Source organism: Scyliorhinus torazame, chromosome X, assembly GCF_047496885.1.
Source record: "Scyliorhinus torazame isolate Kashiwa2021f chromosome X, sScyTor2.1, whole genome shotgun sequence".
In the NCBI taxonomy this organism is placed as follows: domain Eukaryota; kingdom Metazoa; phylum Chordata; class Chondrichthyes; order Carcharhiniformes; family Scyliorhinidae; genus Scyliorhinus; species Scyliorhinus torazame.
Genome location: NC_092738.1, coordinates 36,189,106 through 36,208,360, shown reverse-complemented (window position 1 = coordinate 36,208,360; position 19,255 = coordinate 36,189,106). Strand labels below are relative to the sequence as shown.

Here is a 19,255-nt window from a genome sequence, read left to right as displayed (position 1 = left end):
TGTTTGATGGGGACAGTGTAGAGGGAGCTTTACTCTGTATCTAACCCCGTGCTGTACCTGTCCTGGGAGTGTTTGATGGGGACAGTGTAGAGGGAGCTTTACTCTGTATCTAACTCCGTGCTGTGCCTGTCCTGAGAGTGTTTGATGGGGACAGTGTAGAGGGAGCTTTACTCTGTATCTAACCCCGTGCTGTACCTGTCCTGGGAGTGTTTGATGGGGACAATGTAGAGGAGCTTTACTCTGTATCTAACCCCGTGCTGTACCTGTCCTGGGAGTGTTTGATGGGGCCGGGTAGAGGGAGCTTTACTCTGTATCTAACCCCGTGCTGTGCCTGTCCTGGGAGTGTTTGATGGGGACAGTGTAGAGGGAGCTTTACTCTGTATCTAACCCCGTGCTGTACCTGTCCTGGGAGTGTTTGATGGGGACAATGTAGAGGAGCTTTACTCTGTATCTAACCCCGTGCTGTACCTGTCCTGGGAGTGTTTGATGGGGCCGGGTAGAGGGAGCTTTACTCTGTATCTAACCCCGTGCTGTACCTGTCCTGGGAGTGTTTGATGGGGACAGTGCAGAGGGAGCTTTACTCTGTATCTAACCCCGTGCTATACCTGTCCTGGGAGTGTTTGATGGGGACAGTGTAGAGGGAGCTTTACTCTGTATCTAACCCCGTGCTGTACCTGTCCTGGGAGTGTTTGATGGGGACAGTGTAGAGGGAGCTTTACTCTGTATCTCATCCCGTGCTGTACCTGTCCTGGGAGTGTTTGATGGGGACAGTGTAGAGGGAGCTTTACTCTGTATCTAACCCCGTGCTGTACCTGTCCTGGGAGTGTTTGATGGGGCCGGGTAGAGGGAGCTTTACTCTGTATCTAACCCCGTGCTGTACCTGTCCTGGGAGTATTTGATGGGGACAGTGTAGAGGGAGCTTTACTCTGCATCTAATCCCGTGCTGTACCTGTCCTGGGAGTGTTTGATGGGGACAGTGTAGAGGGAGCTTTACTCTGTATCTAACCCCGTGCTGTACCTGTCCTGGGAGTATTTGATGGGGCCGGGCAGAGGGAGCTTTACTCTGTATCTAACCCCGTGCTGTACCTGTCCTGGGAGTGTTTGATGGGGACAGTGCAGAGGGAGCTTTACTCTGTATCTAACCCCGTGCTGTACCTGTCCTGGGAGTGTTTGATGGGGACAGTGTAGAGGGAGCTTTACTCTGTATCTAACCCCGTGCTGTACCTGTCCTGGGTGTGTTTGATGGGGACAGTGTAGAGGGAGCTTCACTCTGTATCTAACCCCATGCTGTACCTGTCCTGGGAGTGCTTGATGGGGACAGTGTAGAGGGAGCTTTACTCTGTATCTAACCCCGTGCTGTACCTGTCCTGGGAGTGTTTGATGGGGCCGGGTAGAGGGAGCTTTACTCTGTATCTAACCCCGTGCTGTACCTGGCCTGGGAGTGTTTGATGGGGACAGTGCAGAGGGAGCTTTACTCTGTATCTAACCCCGTGCTGTACCTGTCCTGGGAGTGTTTGATGGGGACAGTGTAGAGGGAGCTTTACTCTGTATCTAACCCCGTGCTGTACCTGTCCTGGGTGTGTTTGATGGGGACAGTGTAGAGGGAGCTTTACTCTGTATCTAACCCCGTGCTGTACCTGTCCTGGGAGTGTTTGATGGGGACAGTGTAGAGGGAGCTTTACTCTGTATCTAACACCGTGCTGTACCTGTCCTGGGAGTGTTTGATGGGGACAGTGTAGAGGGAGCTTTACTCTGTATCTAACCCCGTGCTGTACCTGTCCTGGGAGTGTTTGATGGGGACAGTGTAGAGGGAGCTTTACTCTGTATCTAACCCCGTGCTGTACCTGTCCTGGGAGTGTTTGATGGGGACAGTGTAGAGGGAGCTTTACTCTGTATCTAACCCCGTGCTGTACCTGTCCTGGGAGTGTTTGATGGGGACAGTGTAGAGGGAGCTTTACTCTGTATCTAACCCCGTGCTGTATCTGTCCTGGGAGTGTTTGATGGGGACAGTGTAGAGGGAGCTTTACTCTGTGTCTAATCCTGTGCGGTACCTGTCCTGGGAGTGTTTGATGGGGACAGTGGAGAGGGAGCTTTACTCTGTATCTAACCCTGTGCTGTACCTGTCCTGGGAGTGTTTGATGGGGACAGTGTAGAGGGAGCTTTACTCTGTATCTAACCCCGTGCTGTACCTGTCCTGGGACTGTTTGATGGGGACAGTCGAGAGGGAGCTTTACTCTGTATCTAACCCCGTGCTGTACCTGTCCTGGGAGTGTTGATGGGGACAGTGTAGAGGGAGCTTTACTCTGTATCTAACACCGTGCTGTACCTGTCCTGGGAGTGTTTGATGGGGACAGTGTAGAGGGAGTTTTACTCTGTATCTAACCCTGTGCTGTACCTGTCCTGGGGGTGTTTGATGGGGACAGTGTAGAGGGAGCTTTACTCTGTATCTAACCCCGTGCTGTACCTGTCCTGGGAGTGTTTGATGGGGACAGTGTAGAGGGAGCTTTACTCTGTACCTAACCCCGTGCTGTACCTGTCCTGGGAGTGTTTGATGGGGACAGTGTAGAGGGAGCTTTACTCTGTATCTAACCCCGTGCTGTACCTGTTGTCATGATATTCAAACACACACATCATGATGGACACACTAACAGGCAAATCAGAGTACACAACACCACAACCAATCACAGACAAGAACACCAACCACATAAAAAGCACGAGCACGACACCTGGAGGTCAGTAGGTCTGGGGAGAAGGAAGCATGAAAGAGCTGTTGAAACACCACAAGCAGGGAGCCCCCCACGTGCAGAGTGCAAAGACCAAGTTGTAAATAGTGAGTTTAAATAAACAAGTGTTGTACCATATGCAACTGTGTTGGCTCTTCTGTGTGTTAGAACACCCAACACCACATGGTACAGGAGTGGATCGATACCTGCCTACCAACCTGCCATTCTGGACATGGACCACACCGGCAAACCGCAGCCGATGCAAGTCACGGGGAACCTAGGCACCAACTGGAAGCTCTACAGGCAGCGATTTGACCTGTACATCCGTGCCACCGAAAAACAGAATGTCTCGGATGATTCGAAGATTGCAATGCTCCTCTTCTACGCAGGCCCCCACCCAAATGATGTCTTTAATTCACTGGTGTTCGAGGAAGGCGAAAACCAGGCCAAATATGACACGGTCATCCTCAAAATGGACCAGCACTTTCAAACTGAAGTAAACGAAACTTTCGAAAGATACATCTTTCAGCAACGCCTGCAAGGTAAGGAGGAGCTTTTTCAACCCTTTTTGACGCACCTCCGGATTCTAGCGCAGTCCTGCGGTTACGGCACCACCACAGAGTCCATGATCAGGGACCAGATTGTTTTTGGCGTTGCCTCCAGTGGCCTACGCCAGCAGCTTCTTAAAATAAAGAGCCTCACCTTAGCGTCTGCTGTGGAAGCCTGTGTCCTCCATGAAAATGCGACCTGCCGTTTTGCCCGATTTCAGGCGTCCGAGTTGGCACGGAGGGGGTCCCCAGCCGTCGAATCGGCAAGCCAGGCCGCCCACGACGTTGAACGCATCCAGGCCGTCGATTTCTTCCCGCCCCACGGCCCGGACGACAGCGGCCGCTTCCCGCGCTTTTCGCGGTCTCCCGCGCAGGTGCGCGCCAAGAATAACGGCCACAACGAGGGACGCACTGCGCAGGCGCGCCCACCGCAAGATCGCACTGCGCATGCGCAGTGGCGCAACGAACGCCGTGACGTCATGACGTGCAGCAAGTGTGGAGGTCTACACTTAAAAGGGCAATGTCCTGCAAAATACCAACAGTGCAACAGATGTGCCATGATAGGCCACTACGCAGCCCGCTGTCGTGCGGCTCAACCCATGGATCCGGCGCATCCTCGACAACCTCGCACACGAGTCAGGACCGTCCAGCCCACGCATCAAGACTTCCAGTTAAGTGATGCAGATGACCAGGATGACTTCAGAGTTGCCGTCATTGATGTCAACAAGGTCAATGCCATCAATCCAGACGATGAGTGGTGTGCCACCCTGACGGTCAACCGATCGCGCGTCGCCTTCCGTCTGGACACCGGCGCATCCGCCAACCTGATTGCTTACTCTGCAGTCCAGGCCATGAAGGTCAAACCACTCATCACACCATCCCGGCTTACGATGGTTGACTATAACGGGAACGTTATCCCGTCCGTAGGATCTTGCCAGCTACAGGTGACTCACAAGGGGTACACGGCCACACTCCCCTTCGAAGTTGTGGGCTCATCAAAGGACTCGTTACTGGGCGCACAAGCGTGTAAGGTCCTTCACCTGGTACAGCGCATCATGTCTCTCTCTCCAGATGAGATATCCGACTTCCCGGATGCTGAGTTCCACGCGAATCTCCATTCCCTCCTCGCTCACAACCAGGAGGTTTTTGAAGGCATGGGGACATTGCCACACACGTACAAGATTCGACTCAGACCGGACGCCATCCCTGTCGTTCACGCACCTCGCAGGGTTCCTGCGCCTCTCAAAGACCGCCTCAAGGCACAACTGCAGATTCTTCAGGACCAAGGGGTCCTATCCAAGGTCACGGAGCCCACGCCATGGGTCAGCTCCATGGTCTGTGTAAAGAAGCCCTCTGGCGAGCTCCGTATATGTATAGATCCAAAAGATCTGAACAACAACATCATGCGGGAACACTATCCCATCCCAAAACGAGAAGACCTCACCAGCGAGATGGCGCGAGCCAACATATTCACTAAATTGGATGCGTCCAAAGGATTCTGGCAGATCCAACTGGACCCGGCCAGCCGAAGACTATGCACATTCAACACCCCTTTTGGCAGATTCTGCTACAACCGGATGCCATTCGGCATCATTTCGGCATCTGAAGTATTCCACCGCATTATGGAGCAGATGATGGAAGGCATCGAAGGGGTACGTGTATATGTGGACGATATCATCATTTGGTCCACCACTCCGCAGGAACACATGCATCGTCTTCGACGTGTCTTCACCCGCATACGGCAAAATGGCCTGCGTCTCAACCGTGCGAAGTGTGCTTTCGGCCAGACGGAGCTGAAATTCCTCGGGGACCACATCTCAAGGTCCGGGGTCCGTCCCGATGCAGACAAGGTTAGCGCCATCACAGCCATGCCACGACCGGCTGACAAGAAGGCTGTCTTAAGATTCCTGGGCATGGTCAACTTCCTTGGGAAGTTCATTCCCAACCTGGCTTCTCATACAACAAACATGCGCCATCTCGTAAAAAAATCGACGGAATTCAACTGGCACCAGTCGCATCAGCAGGAATGGGAGGAGCTCAAGCACAAACTGGTCACGGCACCAGTGCTGGCCTTCTTTGACGCGACTCGCCCTACAAAGATCTCAACAGACGCCAGCCAATCTGGTATTGGAGCGGTACTCCTGCAAAAAGACAGCACGTCATCATGGGCCCCGGTTGCGTATGCCTCACGAGCCATGACCCCTACCGAACAGCGCTACGCGCAAATCGAAAAAGAATGCCTGGGCTTGTTAACTGGACTGGACAAGTTCCACGACTATGTGTATGGCCTGCCACGATTCACGGTCGAAACTGACCACCGCCCCCTGGTCAACATCATTAACAAAGACCTGAACGACATGACTCCTCGCCTCCAGCGCATCTTACTCAAACTCAGGAGGTACGATTTTGAACTGATCTACACTCCGGGGAAGGAACTCATAGTGGCGGACACTCTTTCCCGAGCAGTGAGCACACCACCAGATGCGGAGGGGTTCGTGCGTCAAATTGAGGCACACGTGACTCTGACAGCAGCAAATATGCCAGCTGATGATCCTTGTCTGGCCCACATACGCGCAGAGACGGCGACTGACCCTCTGCTGCAGCGAGTGATGCGCCACATGACGGAAGGGTGGCTAAAAGGGCAGTGCCCCCAGTTTTACAATGTGCGAGATGATCTCACCAATATAGACGGGGTCCTTATGAAATCGCATAGGATCGTCATTCCACACAGTGTGCGCCAGATGATTCTTCGTCAACTACACGAAGGCCACCTGGGTGTCGAAAAATGCAGACGAAGGGCCCGGGCGGCGGTATATTGGCCGGGTATTAATGAAGACATAGCCAACATGGTGCTCAACTGCACAACCTGTCAGAGGTTTCAGCCGGCGCAACCTCCGGAAACACTTCTACCACACGAGATGGTGACGTCCCCCTGGGCGAAGGTGGGTGTTGACCTATTTCACGCGCTCGGCAGAGATTACATTGTTATTATAGACTACTTCTCAAACTACCCGGAAGTCATGCCTCTCCATGATCTGACGTCGTCCGCAGTCATTGGGGCCTGCAAGGAAACGTTTGCTCGCCATGGCATTCCAAGGACTGTCATGTCAGACAATGGACCTTGTTTTGCCAGCCGTGAATGGTCGTCCTTTGCCGCAGCATATGGTTTCACTCATGTGACATCCAGCCCTCTGCATCCACAATCGAACGGGAAGGCTGAAAAGGGTGTCCACATTGCAAAGCGGCTCCTGTGCAAGGCGGCTGATGCCGGATCGGACTTTAACCTTGCCTTGCTGGCCTATCGATCGGCCCCGTTATCCACGGGCCTCTCGCCAGCGCAGCTACTAATGGGTCGCTCCCTCAGGACGACGGTACCTTCCGTCCTGGCACCGACAACAGACCATGAGGCGGTTCTTCGGGACATGCAACTGCAGCGTGATCGCCAGAAAGGTCGGTACGACACACGAGCGACGGACCTGCCCCCCCTGTCCTCCGGAGACAAAGTACGCGTCCATCAACCGTATGGTGGCTGGTCAGCACCGGCCGAAGTCCTCCGACAAGTGGCTCCCCGCTCGTTCCTGGTTCGCATGCCGGATGGTTCCGTGCGTCGCCGCAATCGGCGCGCCCTTCGCCGACTTCCACGTTCACAGCCACACAACACGCCAGATCCTCAACAGGCTTCCGAGGATGACTTTGTGGAGCTGCCGCACATCACGCCCTTTCCATCGCCACCCATGGCCATGCCTGCACAGCAGCCGGTGGTTCTTGATCCACCCTTAAGGCGGTCAACCCGAATTCGTCGCAAACCCATTAGAATGGACTTATAATACAGTTCATATGTTTAATAAGTTGGACAATTTTACATGATAACCTGTTGTTGTTTATCGTTCCAGATGTCGTCTGACTGGACAACTGTTCAAAATTTTTTTTCTTCTTCTCTCGTTCGAATTTCTGTTATGTTATGGTACAACTGGATTCATGTGACGCACTCGACATCGCCCCATGTACATAGTTCCGTCATAGACACATGCTGCACACGACACACACACACTCTTAGATGCACTCACGTCACGATCATATTTATTACCACGTAGGCACATATCTTTGTAAAAAGGGGGGATGTCATGATATTCAAACACACACATCATGATGGACACACTAACAGGCAAATCAGAGTACACAACACCACAACCAATCACAGACAAGAACACCAACCACATAAAAAGCACGAGCACGACACCTGGAGGTCAGTAGGTCTGGGGAGAAGGAAGCATGAAAGAGCTGTTGAAACACCACAAGCAGGGAGCCCCCCACGTGCAGAGTGCAAAGACCAAGTTGTAAATAGTGAGTTTAAATAAACAAGTGTTGTACCATATGCAACTGTGTTGGCTCTTCTGTGTGTTAGAACACCCAACACCACACCTGTCCTGGGAGTGTTTGATGGGGACAGTGTAGAGGGAGCTTTACTCTGTATCTAACCCTGTGCTGTAACCCCCCCCCCCCCCACCCCCTCCCTCCCACTCCCGGGACCTATCTCAACTGTGCTCCCAGGACTCAGTTCCAGGCAGGACCCTGCAGTGCCTCTTCTGACCACTGCAGCGCTATGCTGGCTGGGTGGCAGAGCTGTCGATGAAGGGCGGACAGAAGTCCCGTCCGCTGCCAATCAATTTAGCGTGAAATAACGGCCCCAGATTTGATTGGAATCTCTCACCTTGCGATTGTCCCTGGTGTAGGCTGTACACTGCGTGTAGTTTGTCCATGTCCGGTTGCTCTCAGGGTGTTGGAACCACACGCCATTTTCAGAACAGATCTTGCTCACTTTTTCTGACAGGGGAAAGAGAGAGGTGTGGACAGCTTACACAAACAACTGATCTGAGTCACTGTACAGAGCAGAATCTGGGAATATTTTTCAGGCAGTGCTTAGATTCTTGATTAACGATGGGGGTGAAAGGTCATCGGGGGGTCAGCAGGAAGGTGAGGTTGAAGTTACAGTCAGATCAGCCACGATCTTATTCAATGGTGGAGCAGGCTCGAGGGGCCGAATGGCCTCCTCCTGCTCCCAGTCCAGATGTTGGGATGTGCTGTCTGTGGGTTGAAACCGGGTGGAGATGGACGGTATTTTGCTGCGTTAAGACGTGATCAGTCTTTGTGGTGGGAGAGTATACGGGGTTTCGACATTCCGCTCGAGGTCCAATCGGATGCTGAGGTTGTGTTCAGCCTGCTCAGGGATTGGTGGGGTTTGGGCAAAGGTTCCCAGCTTCCTCGGGATGACCGTGTCGCTCTTCCAGGACTGAGAATTCAAATCAAAAAGTAGAAAGTGCTGGAACTGCTCAGCAGATCTGGCAGCGTCCGTGGAGAAAGAAACAAAGTTAATGGGCACGAATCAACGGGAATGAATCTATGTCCGGTTTTGGGCACGTTTAGCAGGGTGTTTCCCGGCGGCACTGCCAGGGTGCCAGGTTGGCATTGCCTGGGCGTCAGGTGCCAGAGGGAGTGCCAGGGTGCCACCTTGCTCTGTCCCTGACCACCCAGGTATCTATAATGGCCGGTGAGGACCCCTCCCTCCCCAGGTGCCATTATGACTGGTCCACTTTTGTGTAAACCAGTACAAAATGGCGCCCTGACGAGGTCTCCCAGGCGCAGTCATTACGTCCCGGGCGCTGTGAGAATCCCGCAAATGCATATTTAAATGAACCGCGTGGATAATTTAAATATGCAGATCTGGGTCCCACCCAGTGAGGGCGAAATCCAGATCGTGATGTCTCCGTTAAATTTCGTGAGGCGTTTTGAGCATCGCAAATCCCGCGAGGGGCCTCTCGCGAGATCAACGGCCTCGTCGCGACACCAAGTCAGGCGTGACAAGGCCATTAAATCACGACCAATATTTCAGCTCAACGATCTTTTGTTATATATTTGTTGTTGCTACAAAGAGGAAGGAATAGAGACATCACGATGGTGAACCCCCCGAAACCCCGCAAACCTCTCTGCTGACATCACTGCGGAACACGTGATGCAACCAATAGTGTTGCTTGAATACATTAACGCCTTTTTTCAGAACCAGGAAGCTTGAGAAATGAAATCGGGTTTAAGCAGGGGAAATGGTGGAGGGTGGAAAACAGAACCAAATGGAAGGTCTGTGATAGGGGGGGAAGACAGGTGAGAAAAATGATGGAAGCGATCATGGTGCAAGGCCGAAGGAAGTGATAATCAGACAAGTAAAGAAACAAAAATGTGTCGAGGAGGTGTAAATGGCAGAACAGCTGCCGTATAAAAGAAAAACAAGAACAATTAGAGTAAAATCAAACCCAGCAAAGAGAAATGGAACAAGATGGCGGTCGAGATTGGGGTCTGAATTCCATCTTAAGTCCAGAGGGCTGTAAAGTGTCAGGGTGAAAGATGAGGTGGTGTCCCTCGAGCTTATATGGAAGCTGACTGGAACAGTGTAAGCAGGCCAAGGACAGAAAGGTCAGAGTGTGAGCAAGGTGGGAAATTTAAATGGCGGGCGACAGGAAGCTCGCAAATGCAGACTGGACAGAGGCGTCCTGCAAAAGTGATCACCCAGTCTGCATTTGGTCTCCACAATGTAGAGGAGATCACACGTGAACAGCGAATGGAAGGAGTGTTTGGGGCAGTGGAGGGTAAGAGAGAAGGTGAAAGGTCAGGTGCTGTGTCGCCACCTGTGCTGGCATGGAAAGGTGCCACAGGGTTGGGAGGGGTTGTCAGGGGTGCTTGAGGAGTGGACCAGTGTCACAGAGGGAATGTTCCCTTCGGACCTCTGAAAGGAAAAAGAGGGGAAGATGGCGGCATCATACTGGAGGTGAGGTAGATAATCCATTGACTCTGGAGGTTGGCGGGGTGGAAGGTGAGAATGAGAGGAACGTTATCACCGTTCTGGGAGAGCGGGGAAGGGGTGAGAACAGAAATGCATGAAATGTGCCACACACAGTGGAGGACCCTGTCAACCACACTGGATGACAATCCTCGGCTGAGGAAAAGGATGACGTTTTGGAAGAACGGATGTGGAAGGCAGACTTATCAGAACAGGCATAGTGAAACTGGACTCCTTACAGGAAGCAGTGTGAGGAAGTGTAGTGACGATAGCTGCGAGAACCCGTGGGCTTGTGGTGAATATTATTCAATAGAAATCGAGGAAGGGATGTGACGAGTGAAAGAATGCTGGAAATGAGAAGCAAAGATGGGTAAATGTTCCAGTTGATGGTTACCCTTGTACATTCGTGATGAGAAATGAGAGTGAAGGAATGTTGTATTATAGTCAAACTTTTCAGGTTGAGTTGAATATTTTCTTTTCATGTTAAAATCTAATTGGCAGTCCTGTGAATTATTTCCTCCACGTTTTCTAAAACAAAGGCAAGCGTTCCGGAATCCTGAGACAGGGTTCAATTCTGGGAGCTCCCCATCCACTTCTAACATCAATTGGGATCGGAACAAATATGTAAGGGGATGGGATGTATAAATGTCTGTTTTTAGACTTACCAGCATGATCAAAGTCTTGAAAGTAATCAGGGCATAGCTGGTTAACCATTGATTTAGAAGGTGCATCTTCCCAGCACAACCATCCGTCCCAGGTACGATTACAGTATGAACCTGTGGGGTATTCAAAGCCAGCGTTATCAAATGACGTCTTTCTGCCAATTGCTCGTCCTAAACTTTCAACCTGCTATGCTGCCCCCTCCCCAAGCCAGGTCATGGAGATCCAGAAGCGTCTCAATATCTCAAGGAACAGGCAGTCACATAAGAACCTTTCAGAGAAACTTGACAGTTGCCCGTGTACTGTGAGTATGAGGATGATTGGGCCTACTTCAGGGATATAGTGCATCGCACAGTGTTGGAGAGCCCTGGGCCCTGCTCTCTCAATCATCAAGTTTGGTTCGAGGAAAACAATGAGGTGATCCAAAAACTGCTGAAGGGGAACATCACCTCGACAGGGATTACCTCTACCATGTCAGACTCAGGTCCTATGGCAAACTGCTGTTCAACTTAAAATCTTAACAGACTGCAAAATTACAGGTAGACCTGGCTCCTCCCATTAATTACATCATCTGTATCCTACTAGGTTCCACGACCTGCTTAGTCCTCAAGAATTATCTACACTCTAAGGAACCATCCAAAATATTAACAATGTTCCATTAGCCCTTTATCTGGTTGGAATGAATGATTACCCCACATTTTACAACACCTTAATTACAGTTTTAGCAGACATACTGCTTGTATGTATTTTAAACCAAGGTTTTTAATAACATGACTACAACAAATATCAAATATAATATCCAGCAACTGCTACATTAATCACATAACCCAGAGCGATGCTGAAGCAGAAATCAGATTAACATCAGCTGGACAGCAAGCACAAAGAGTGCCAGAGATTCTACTGCTGTTCTGAAGTTTGTCTCCGAGCCCCAGTCTACTTCAGCATCAATCCCTCAGTGTCGATGGGTCAGCACTGCTCACAGGAAACGCCCAAATTCAGTCGGCCCGTATCCATCAGTGAAAGAGCAATCACCAGGCTGCCATCAACTGGTCTCTTAACAATCCTCCCACATTGTTCAAAATGAGAAACGCAATTAAACCCCTGCAAAGCTACGAGAGGCGAAGTTATCCCAGCTGAGGTTTACCAGGCTGGAGATCAGTGCCTGCCCAAGTAGCTCGTTGAACCTGCTCAGCCCGTGTGGGAGCGCCGAACCATCCTGAAAGAATACAAAAGATGTCTTCACCTGTGCAGGCAAAATAAGGAACCCACCAATCCAGTGACAACCATCGGGGATTCTCACTCCATCCAATCACCAAATCGTCACCAAAATCCTTCCAAGGCCCTTGTGCGCAGCATCTCGACCAGGATCCATGCCAGGGAGTCAGTAGAACACATTCGGCCCATCGAGTCTGCGCCGACCCACATTAAGCCCTCACTACCATCCTATCTCCTAACCCAATAACCCCTCCTAACCTTTTTGGTCACTAAGGACAATTTATCACGGCCAATCCACCTAACCTGCACGTCTTTGGACTGTGGGAGGAAACCGGAGCACCCGGAGGAAACCCACGCACACACGGGGAGGATGTGCAGACTCCGCACAGACAGTGACCCAAGCCGGAATCGAACCTGGGACCCTGGTGCTGTGAAGCCACAGTGCTAACCACTGTGCTCCCGTGCTGCAGAACCATTTCAGAAATGGTTGAGGAAACACTGATATAACACAACTCCAGGACTGATGGCAACAACAAAAGGTAAATCTCTTCAGCATGGTTGTTGACCTAACCAAGGCCTTTGACACGGCCAGCTGTGAGGAAGGTAATAGAGGGAGTTCAGCTCCCCTGAGGAATTCATCACAATGCTTGTCTAGGTTCTCAGTGTCACACTCCCGCGTGTCCCGGATGATGGTGACTCTTCTGAAATATTCCCAGTGACTGGTGTTAGTGCAAACCCTCCTCAGCTTGTTTATCTCTGCATTGCCCCCCAGGATGGTAATCCTGGCATCAGAAATCCAATATGGGCCAGAAGCTGCTCAATCTGAGATGATTACAGGCAAAAAACAAGGTATCCAAAGACATACTTTGTGATTTTTCAGTTTGTCGATTAGTGTGAACGAGCTGTGGGTTCAGTCTGGACATCATCGACTTCTCTATTGTACGTGATCACTTCAGCCGAACGGTCAGTGTGAAGTGATGAATCAGCCTCCTCCAGGAAAGCCCTACCTCAGGCCCAATGTTCCAGAAGCTGTTAGCGATGGTTAAATTCCTCTTCGCAGCACACTCTCCCCAGAACTGTCTATGTTGTTGATGAGACACATGCAAGGATTTTCCAGCCAAGTGTAGCCTTCGACAGACTTTGAACATCAGTGTGGGAATGAAGAGTAAGTCTGTTCCCAAACTGAAATTCTCCAGCGCAATAGTCCTGCCCATTCTGCTCTCCATGTGAGAGACGTGGGCAGTGCCCCAGACTCCAAGAAAAGCAACAGCTTCCACTTGCGGTGCCTTTCAACTTTTGAACATGAGGTGCCAGGACGAGGCACGCAACACTGAGAGGCTCACCCGAGCTCACACCCACACCATGCCAAACACCCACACCATGCCAAACAGCCACACCATGCCAAACACCCACACCATGCCAAACACCCACACCATGCCAAACACCCACACCATGCCAAACACCCACACCATGCCAAACACCCACACCATGCCAAACACCCACACCATGCCAAACACCCACACCATGCCAAACACCCACACCATGCCAAACACCCACACCATGCCAAACACCCACACCATGCCAAACACCCACACCATGCCAAACACCCACACCATGCCAAACACCCACACCATGCCAAACACCCACACCATGCCAAACACCCACACCATGCCAAACACCCACACCATGCCAAACACCCACACCATGCCAAACACCCACACCATGCCAAACACCCACACCATGCCAAACACCCACACCATGCCAAACACCCACACCATGCCAAACACCCACACCATGCCAAACACCCACACCATGCCAAACACCCACACCATGCCAGACACCCACACCATGCCAGACACCCACACCATGCCAAACACCCACACCATGCCAAACACCCACACCATGCCAAACACCCACACCATGCCAAACACCCACACCATGCCAAACACCCACACCATGCCAAACACCCACACCATGCCAAACACCCACACCATGCCAAACACCCACACCATGCCAAACACCCACACCATGCCAAACACCCACACCATGCCAAACACCCACACCATGCCAAACACCCACACCATGCCAGACATTCAGCCTGTGTATTGGAAAATCTTTTCTGAAGTATTTCAATGTTAAATGTTGGATGTGGGAGTGGTTGCACTGTGCAGGCTGTGTTTGCTCCTGGTGTACATACCTTCTGTATGATATGGTGGGTCACTGATAATTTTTAGGTAGCACTCATATTGAGCCGATATGATTCGAACCCGCGACCCACTGAGTTCCGTGAGCATTATTTCTGTTGTGTATTGAGGAGGCGTCTGGGCTTCGTGCAGGCAACCTGTTGACTGGAAAGATAAAGCATTTACTTGCGACTGAATATATTGACTGTCTTTAGGTAGGATGTCATTTTCAGTGGATTACACAGGAGGTAGGTCCCAGATTCTGTCCACTCTACTTACCCAGTCCATGCTGATGTTTATGTTCCACCTGAACTTCACCCCATCTTTCCCCTCCATTCTGCTCACACTCATATCCTTGTCTAGTTTCCCCTTCTATCCATCCACACTATCCACTTCCACCACTCCCTGTGGGAGTGAGATCCACATTCTCCCCACTCCCTCTGGGTGAAGACATTTCTCCTGAATTCCCGATTGGATTTCGTGGTGATTATCTGATATTGATGATCTCTGGTGATCCTCTGCCCCACAAGAGGGAACCTTCTCTCTGGATCCACTCCATCAAAAACCTTTCCGAATTTTAAACACCTCTGTGAGGTCACCCCTCAGTCTTCCTTTCTCCCGGAGAGTAAAGACCTGGCCTGTCCACCCTTTCCTGACAGGTAAACCCGCACATTACTGGGATCATCCTTGTCAATGTTCTCTGCACCCCCTCCAGTGCCTTGGTATCCTTTAATAACATGGAGACCAGAACTGTACACAGTGCCCCAAGTGTGCTCAAACCAAGTTTCAAAACAGACTATAACTCACCTACTTTTCAATTCTATCCCTCTGTTAATGCTGGGCTTGCTTTTTTATGACCTCACTAACCTGTGATTTTAGTGATTGGTGTATTCGTATCTGAGAATCCCTTCGTTCATCTCCCCCATCTAGACTTGCACCTTCCAAGTAATAAGTGACCTCCCTATTCTTCCCTCCAAAATGTATGTTAAACTTCACTTGTCAATTATTAGCCTGTTCTGCAATGTCCTCCTGTAATTTATTGCAGTCTTCGTCAGTGTTGACCAACTCCCTCACAATTTGGTGTCACCCACAAATTTTGTCTTGAAGCTCGTTCGCACTCGGTTCCACCACTGGCTCCACATTCTCTGACTTTATTCGTTCCTTCTCAAAGGCCTTTTGAAAATCCAGATAAATGACTTCAACTACATTACCATTGTCTACTCTCTCGGTTCGCTCCTCAGGAAATTCAACAAGGTGGGAGAAGCAAGCTTTTTCCTTCGCACCCACACTTTAGCGGTGTCTCGCTGAACACTCTCATCCTGGAGGGTCCCGGCCTGCCCCAGTCCGGCCTTCCCCAGCCCCGGCTTTCCTCAGCCCGGCCTCCCCCAGCCCCGGCCTTCCCCAGCCCCAGCCCCGGCCTCCCCCAGCCCAGGCCTCCCCCAGCCCCGGCCTCCCCCAGCCCAGGCCTTCCCCAGCCCCGGCCTTCCCCAGCCCCAGCCCCGGCCTCCCCCAGCCCAGGCCTTCCCCAGCCCCGGCCTTCCCCAGCCCCAGCCCCGGCCTCCCCCAGCCCAAGCCTCCCCCAGCCCCGGCCTCCCACAGCCCCGGCCTCCCCCAGCCCAGGCCTTCCCCAGCCCCGGCCTTCCCCAGCCCCAGCCCCGGCCTCCCCCAGCCCAGGCCTCCCCCAGCCCAGGCCTCCCCCAGCCCCGGCCGCCCCCAGCCCCGGCCTCCCCCAGCCCAGGCCTTCCCCAGCCCCAGCCTCCCCCAGCCCCGGCCTTCCCCAGCCCCAGCCCCGGCCTCCCCCAGCCCAGGCCTCCCCCAGCCCCGGCCTCCCCCAGCCCCGGCCTCCCCCAGCCCAGGCCTCCCCCAGCCCAGGCCTTCCCCAGCCCCGGCTTTCCTCAGCCCGGCCTTCCCTAGCCCCAGCCCCGGCCTCCCCCAGCCCAGGCCTTCCCCAGCCCCGGCCTTCCCCAGCCCCAGCCCCGGCCTCCCGCAGCCCAGGCCTTCCCAAACCCGGCCTCCCACAGCCCCAGCCCCCCCCGCCCCCCCCCCCCCCCCACCACCACCCCCAGCAAAGGCCTTCCCCAGCCCCGGCCTTTCCCAGCCCTGGCCTTCCCCAACCCCAGCCCCGGCCTGCCCCAGTCCGGCCTCGGCCTTCCCCAGACCCGACCGTCCCCAGCCCCAGCCCCGGTTTTCCCCTAGCCGGACTTCCCAGCCCCAACCTTCCCCGTTCCGGCCTTCCCCAGCCCCCTTTCCCCAGCCCAGGCCTCCCCCAGCCCCCGCCCCAGCCTCACCAGTCCCGGTCTTCCCCAGCCCCAGTATTACCCAGCCCCACTCTTCCCCAGCCCCGGCTTTCCCCAGCCACGGTCTTTCCCAGCCCCGGCCCTCCCCAGCCCCAGGCCCGGCCTTCCCAGCCCCAACCCCAACCTCCCCCAGCCCAGGCCTCCCCAGCCCCGGCTTTCCCCAGCCCGGCCTTCCCCAGCCCCAGCCCCGGCCTCCCCCAGCCCAGGCCTTCCACAGCCCCGGCCTTCCCCAGCCCCGGCCTTCCCCAGCCCCAGCCTCCCCCAGCCCCGGCCTTCCCCAGCCCCAGCCCCGGCCTTCCCCAGCCCCGGCCTTCCCCAGCCCGGCCTTCCCCAGCCCCAGGCCCGGCCTTCCCCAGTCCCAGCCCCGGTTTTCCCCAAGCCGGCCTTCCCAGCCCCGAACTTCCCCGTTCCGGCCTTCCCCAGCCCCATTTCCCCAAGCCGGCCTTCCCAGCCCCGAACTTCCCCGTTCCGGCCTTCCCCAGCCCCCTTTACCCAGCCCGGCCTTCCCCAGCCCCAGCCTCACCAGCCCCGGTCTTCCCCAGACCCAGTATTCCCCAGCCCCACTCTTCCCCAGCCCCGGCCTTCCCCAGCCCGGCCTTCCCCAGCCCCAGGCCCGGCCTTCCCAGCCCCAACCCCAACCTCCCCCAGCCCAGGCCTCCCCCAGCCCAGGCCTCCCCAGCCCCGGCCTTCCCCAGCCCCAGCTTTCCCCAGCCCGGCCTTCCCCAGCCCCAGCCCCGGCCTCCCGCAGCCCAGGCCTCCCCCAGCCCCGGCCTTCCCCAGCCCCAACCCCAGCCTCCCCCAGCCCAGGCCTCCCCCAGCCCCGGCCTTCCCCAGCCCCAGCCCCGGCCTCCCCCAGCCCCGGCATTCCCCAGCCCCAGCCCCGGCCTGCCTCAGTCCGGCCTTCCGCAACCCCGGCCTCCCCCAGCCCCGACTGTCCCCAGCCCCAGCCCCGGGTTTCCCCAAGCCGGCCTTCCCAGCCCCGGCCTTCCCCGTTCCGGCCTTCCCCAGCTCCAGCCCCAGCCCCGGCCTCGCCCAGCCCCGGCCTTCCCCAGCTCCCTTTCCCCAGCCCCAGCCTTCCCCAGTTCGGCCTTCTCCAGCCCCGGCCCCGGCCTTCCCCAGTTCGGCGTTCCCCAGCCCCAGCATTCCCCAGCCCCGGCCTTCCCCAGCCCCGGCCTTCCCCAGCCCCGGCCTTCCGCAGCCCCGGCCTTCCCGAGCCCCGGCCTTCCCCAGCCCCGGCCTTCCCCAGCCCCGGCCTTCCCCAGCCCCGGCCTTCCCCAGCCCCGGCCTTCCGCAGCCCCGGCCTTCCCCAGCCCCGGCCTTCCCCAACCCGGCCTTCCCCAGTTCGGCTTTCCCCAGTCCCGCCTCCCCCAGCCCCAGCCCCGGCCCCAGCCTTCCCCAGCCCCGGCCCCGGCCTTCCCCAGCCCCGGCCTTCCCCAGCCCCGGCCTTCCCCAGCCCCGGCCTTCCCCACCTCGGCCTTCCCGCGCAACATGGCTGACCCACACCGCGGACCGGCCCCCACAATATAGCCCCCGATCGCAAGCCTGGCCATCCTGGATGCACCCCCCCCCCACTCTCCTCCCGGTGACAGATCTCCCCGCCCCCCCCCCACCAGGGTCTGCAGCTGCTACCCCGAGTGCCCGCCGGGTGGAACCATGCCGGCGGGAACACGGCCAGCTGCCGGTGGTGAATCGCCTTGGGGCCCTCTTTCAATGGCCCCCGACCGGCGCCACGTCGACCGCGCGCGTGACTGGCTGCGATGCTCCGGTCCGCGGAGAATCGCGGGAAGGCGGCGGACGCCCAATTCTCCACCCACGCGCCGAGCGCGGAGGCTCGGAGAATGCCGCCACAAGGTCTCCGACACTCGGAGGACAACTGGGGAAGACGCCCAAGCCAGTGTCTGATGGTTAGCCTTCGGAAGCGGTCATGGACAAGTTGGTGAAGATGTGCCCAGAGGCATGGGAACAGAGTGGCACAGCGAGGTGGAGGAGTCTGCCCACCTGCTCTCTGATGTAGTCATGGCATGTGCGTACAATATAGTGTTCAATTCTGGTCGCCACACTACCAGAAGGATGTGGAGGCTTTAGAGAGGGTGCAGAAGAGATTTACCAGAATGTTGCCTGGTATGGAGGGCATTAGCTATGAGGAGCGATTGAATAAACTCGGTTTGTTCTCACTGGAACGAAGGAGGTTGAGGGGCGACCTGATAGAGGTCTACAAAATTATGAGGGGCATAGACAGAGTGGATAGTCAGAGGCTTTTCCCCAGGGTAGAGGGGTCAATTACTAGGGGGCATAGGTTTAAGGTGCGAGGGGCAAGGTTTAGAGTAGATGTACGAGGCAAGTTTTTTACACAGAGGGTAGTGGGTGCCTGGAACTCGCTACCGGAGGAGGTAGTGGAAGCAGGGACGATAGGGACATTTAAGGGGCATCTTGACAAATATATGAATAGGATGGGAATAGAGGGATACGGACCCAGGAAGTGTAGAAGATTGTAGTTTAGTCGGGCAGTATGGTCGGCACGGGCTTGGAGGGCCGAAGGGCCTGTTCCTGTGCTGTACATTTCTTTGTTCTTTGTTCTTTGTACATTCAGGTCTCCATGGCGAGGATGGCGGATGCCATGGAGATCCTAACCCAGCAGTTTCTGCCGAAGATGCACTCAGACCATCGTTGTAGCCACTTCCGCAGTGGCTACGGAAGCAGGGGACGAGGCTCCTTGACCTCTCTCCGGGTGCTCCTTCTCCTCCATGAGTCAGGGACAGGCCCTCGGGCACCCAAAGGGAGGAGTAGCGACAGGCCGACA

The 19,255-nt window shown here is 54.9% G+C and overlaps 1 protein-coding gene across 4 annotated transcripts in view; it reads right to left on the bottom strand.

Annotated features, from left to right (window-relative positions):
- The window catches only part of LOC140405525 (calcitonin gene-related peptide type 1 receptor-like), a 187,602-nt gene that overhangs the window by 136,615 nt on the left and 31,732 nt on the right, over window positions 1-19,255 (bottom strand). For all 4 annotated transcript variants that reach the window (XM_072494077.1, XM_072494078.1, XM_072494079.1 and 1 more), the window contains 3 exons: window positions 14,173-14,323; window positions 10,766-10,876; window positions 7,983-8,095 (listed from right to left, as the gene is read on the bottom strand). In XM_072494077.1, coding sequence (XP_072350178.1) covers window positions 7,983-8,095; window positions 10,766-10,876; window positions 14,173-14,323 — 375 coding nt within the window. The remainder of the gene's footprint in view (window positions 1-7,982; window positions 8,096-10,765; window positions 10,877-14,172; window positions 14,324-19,255) is intronic.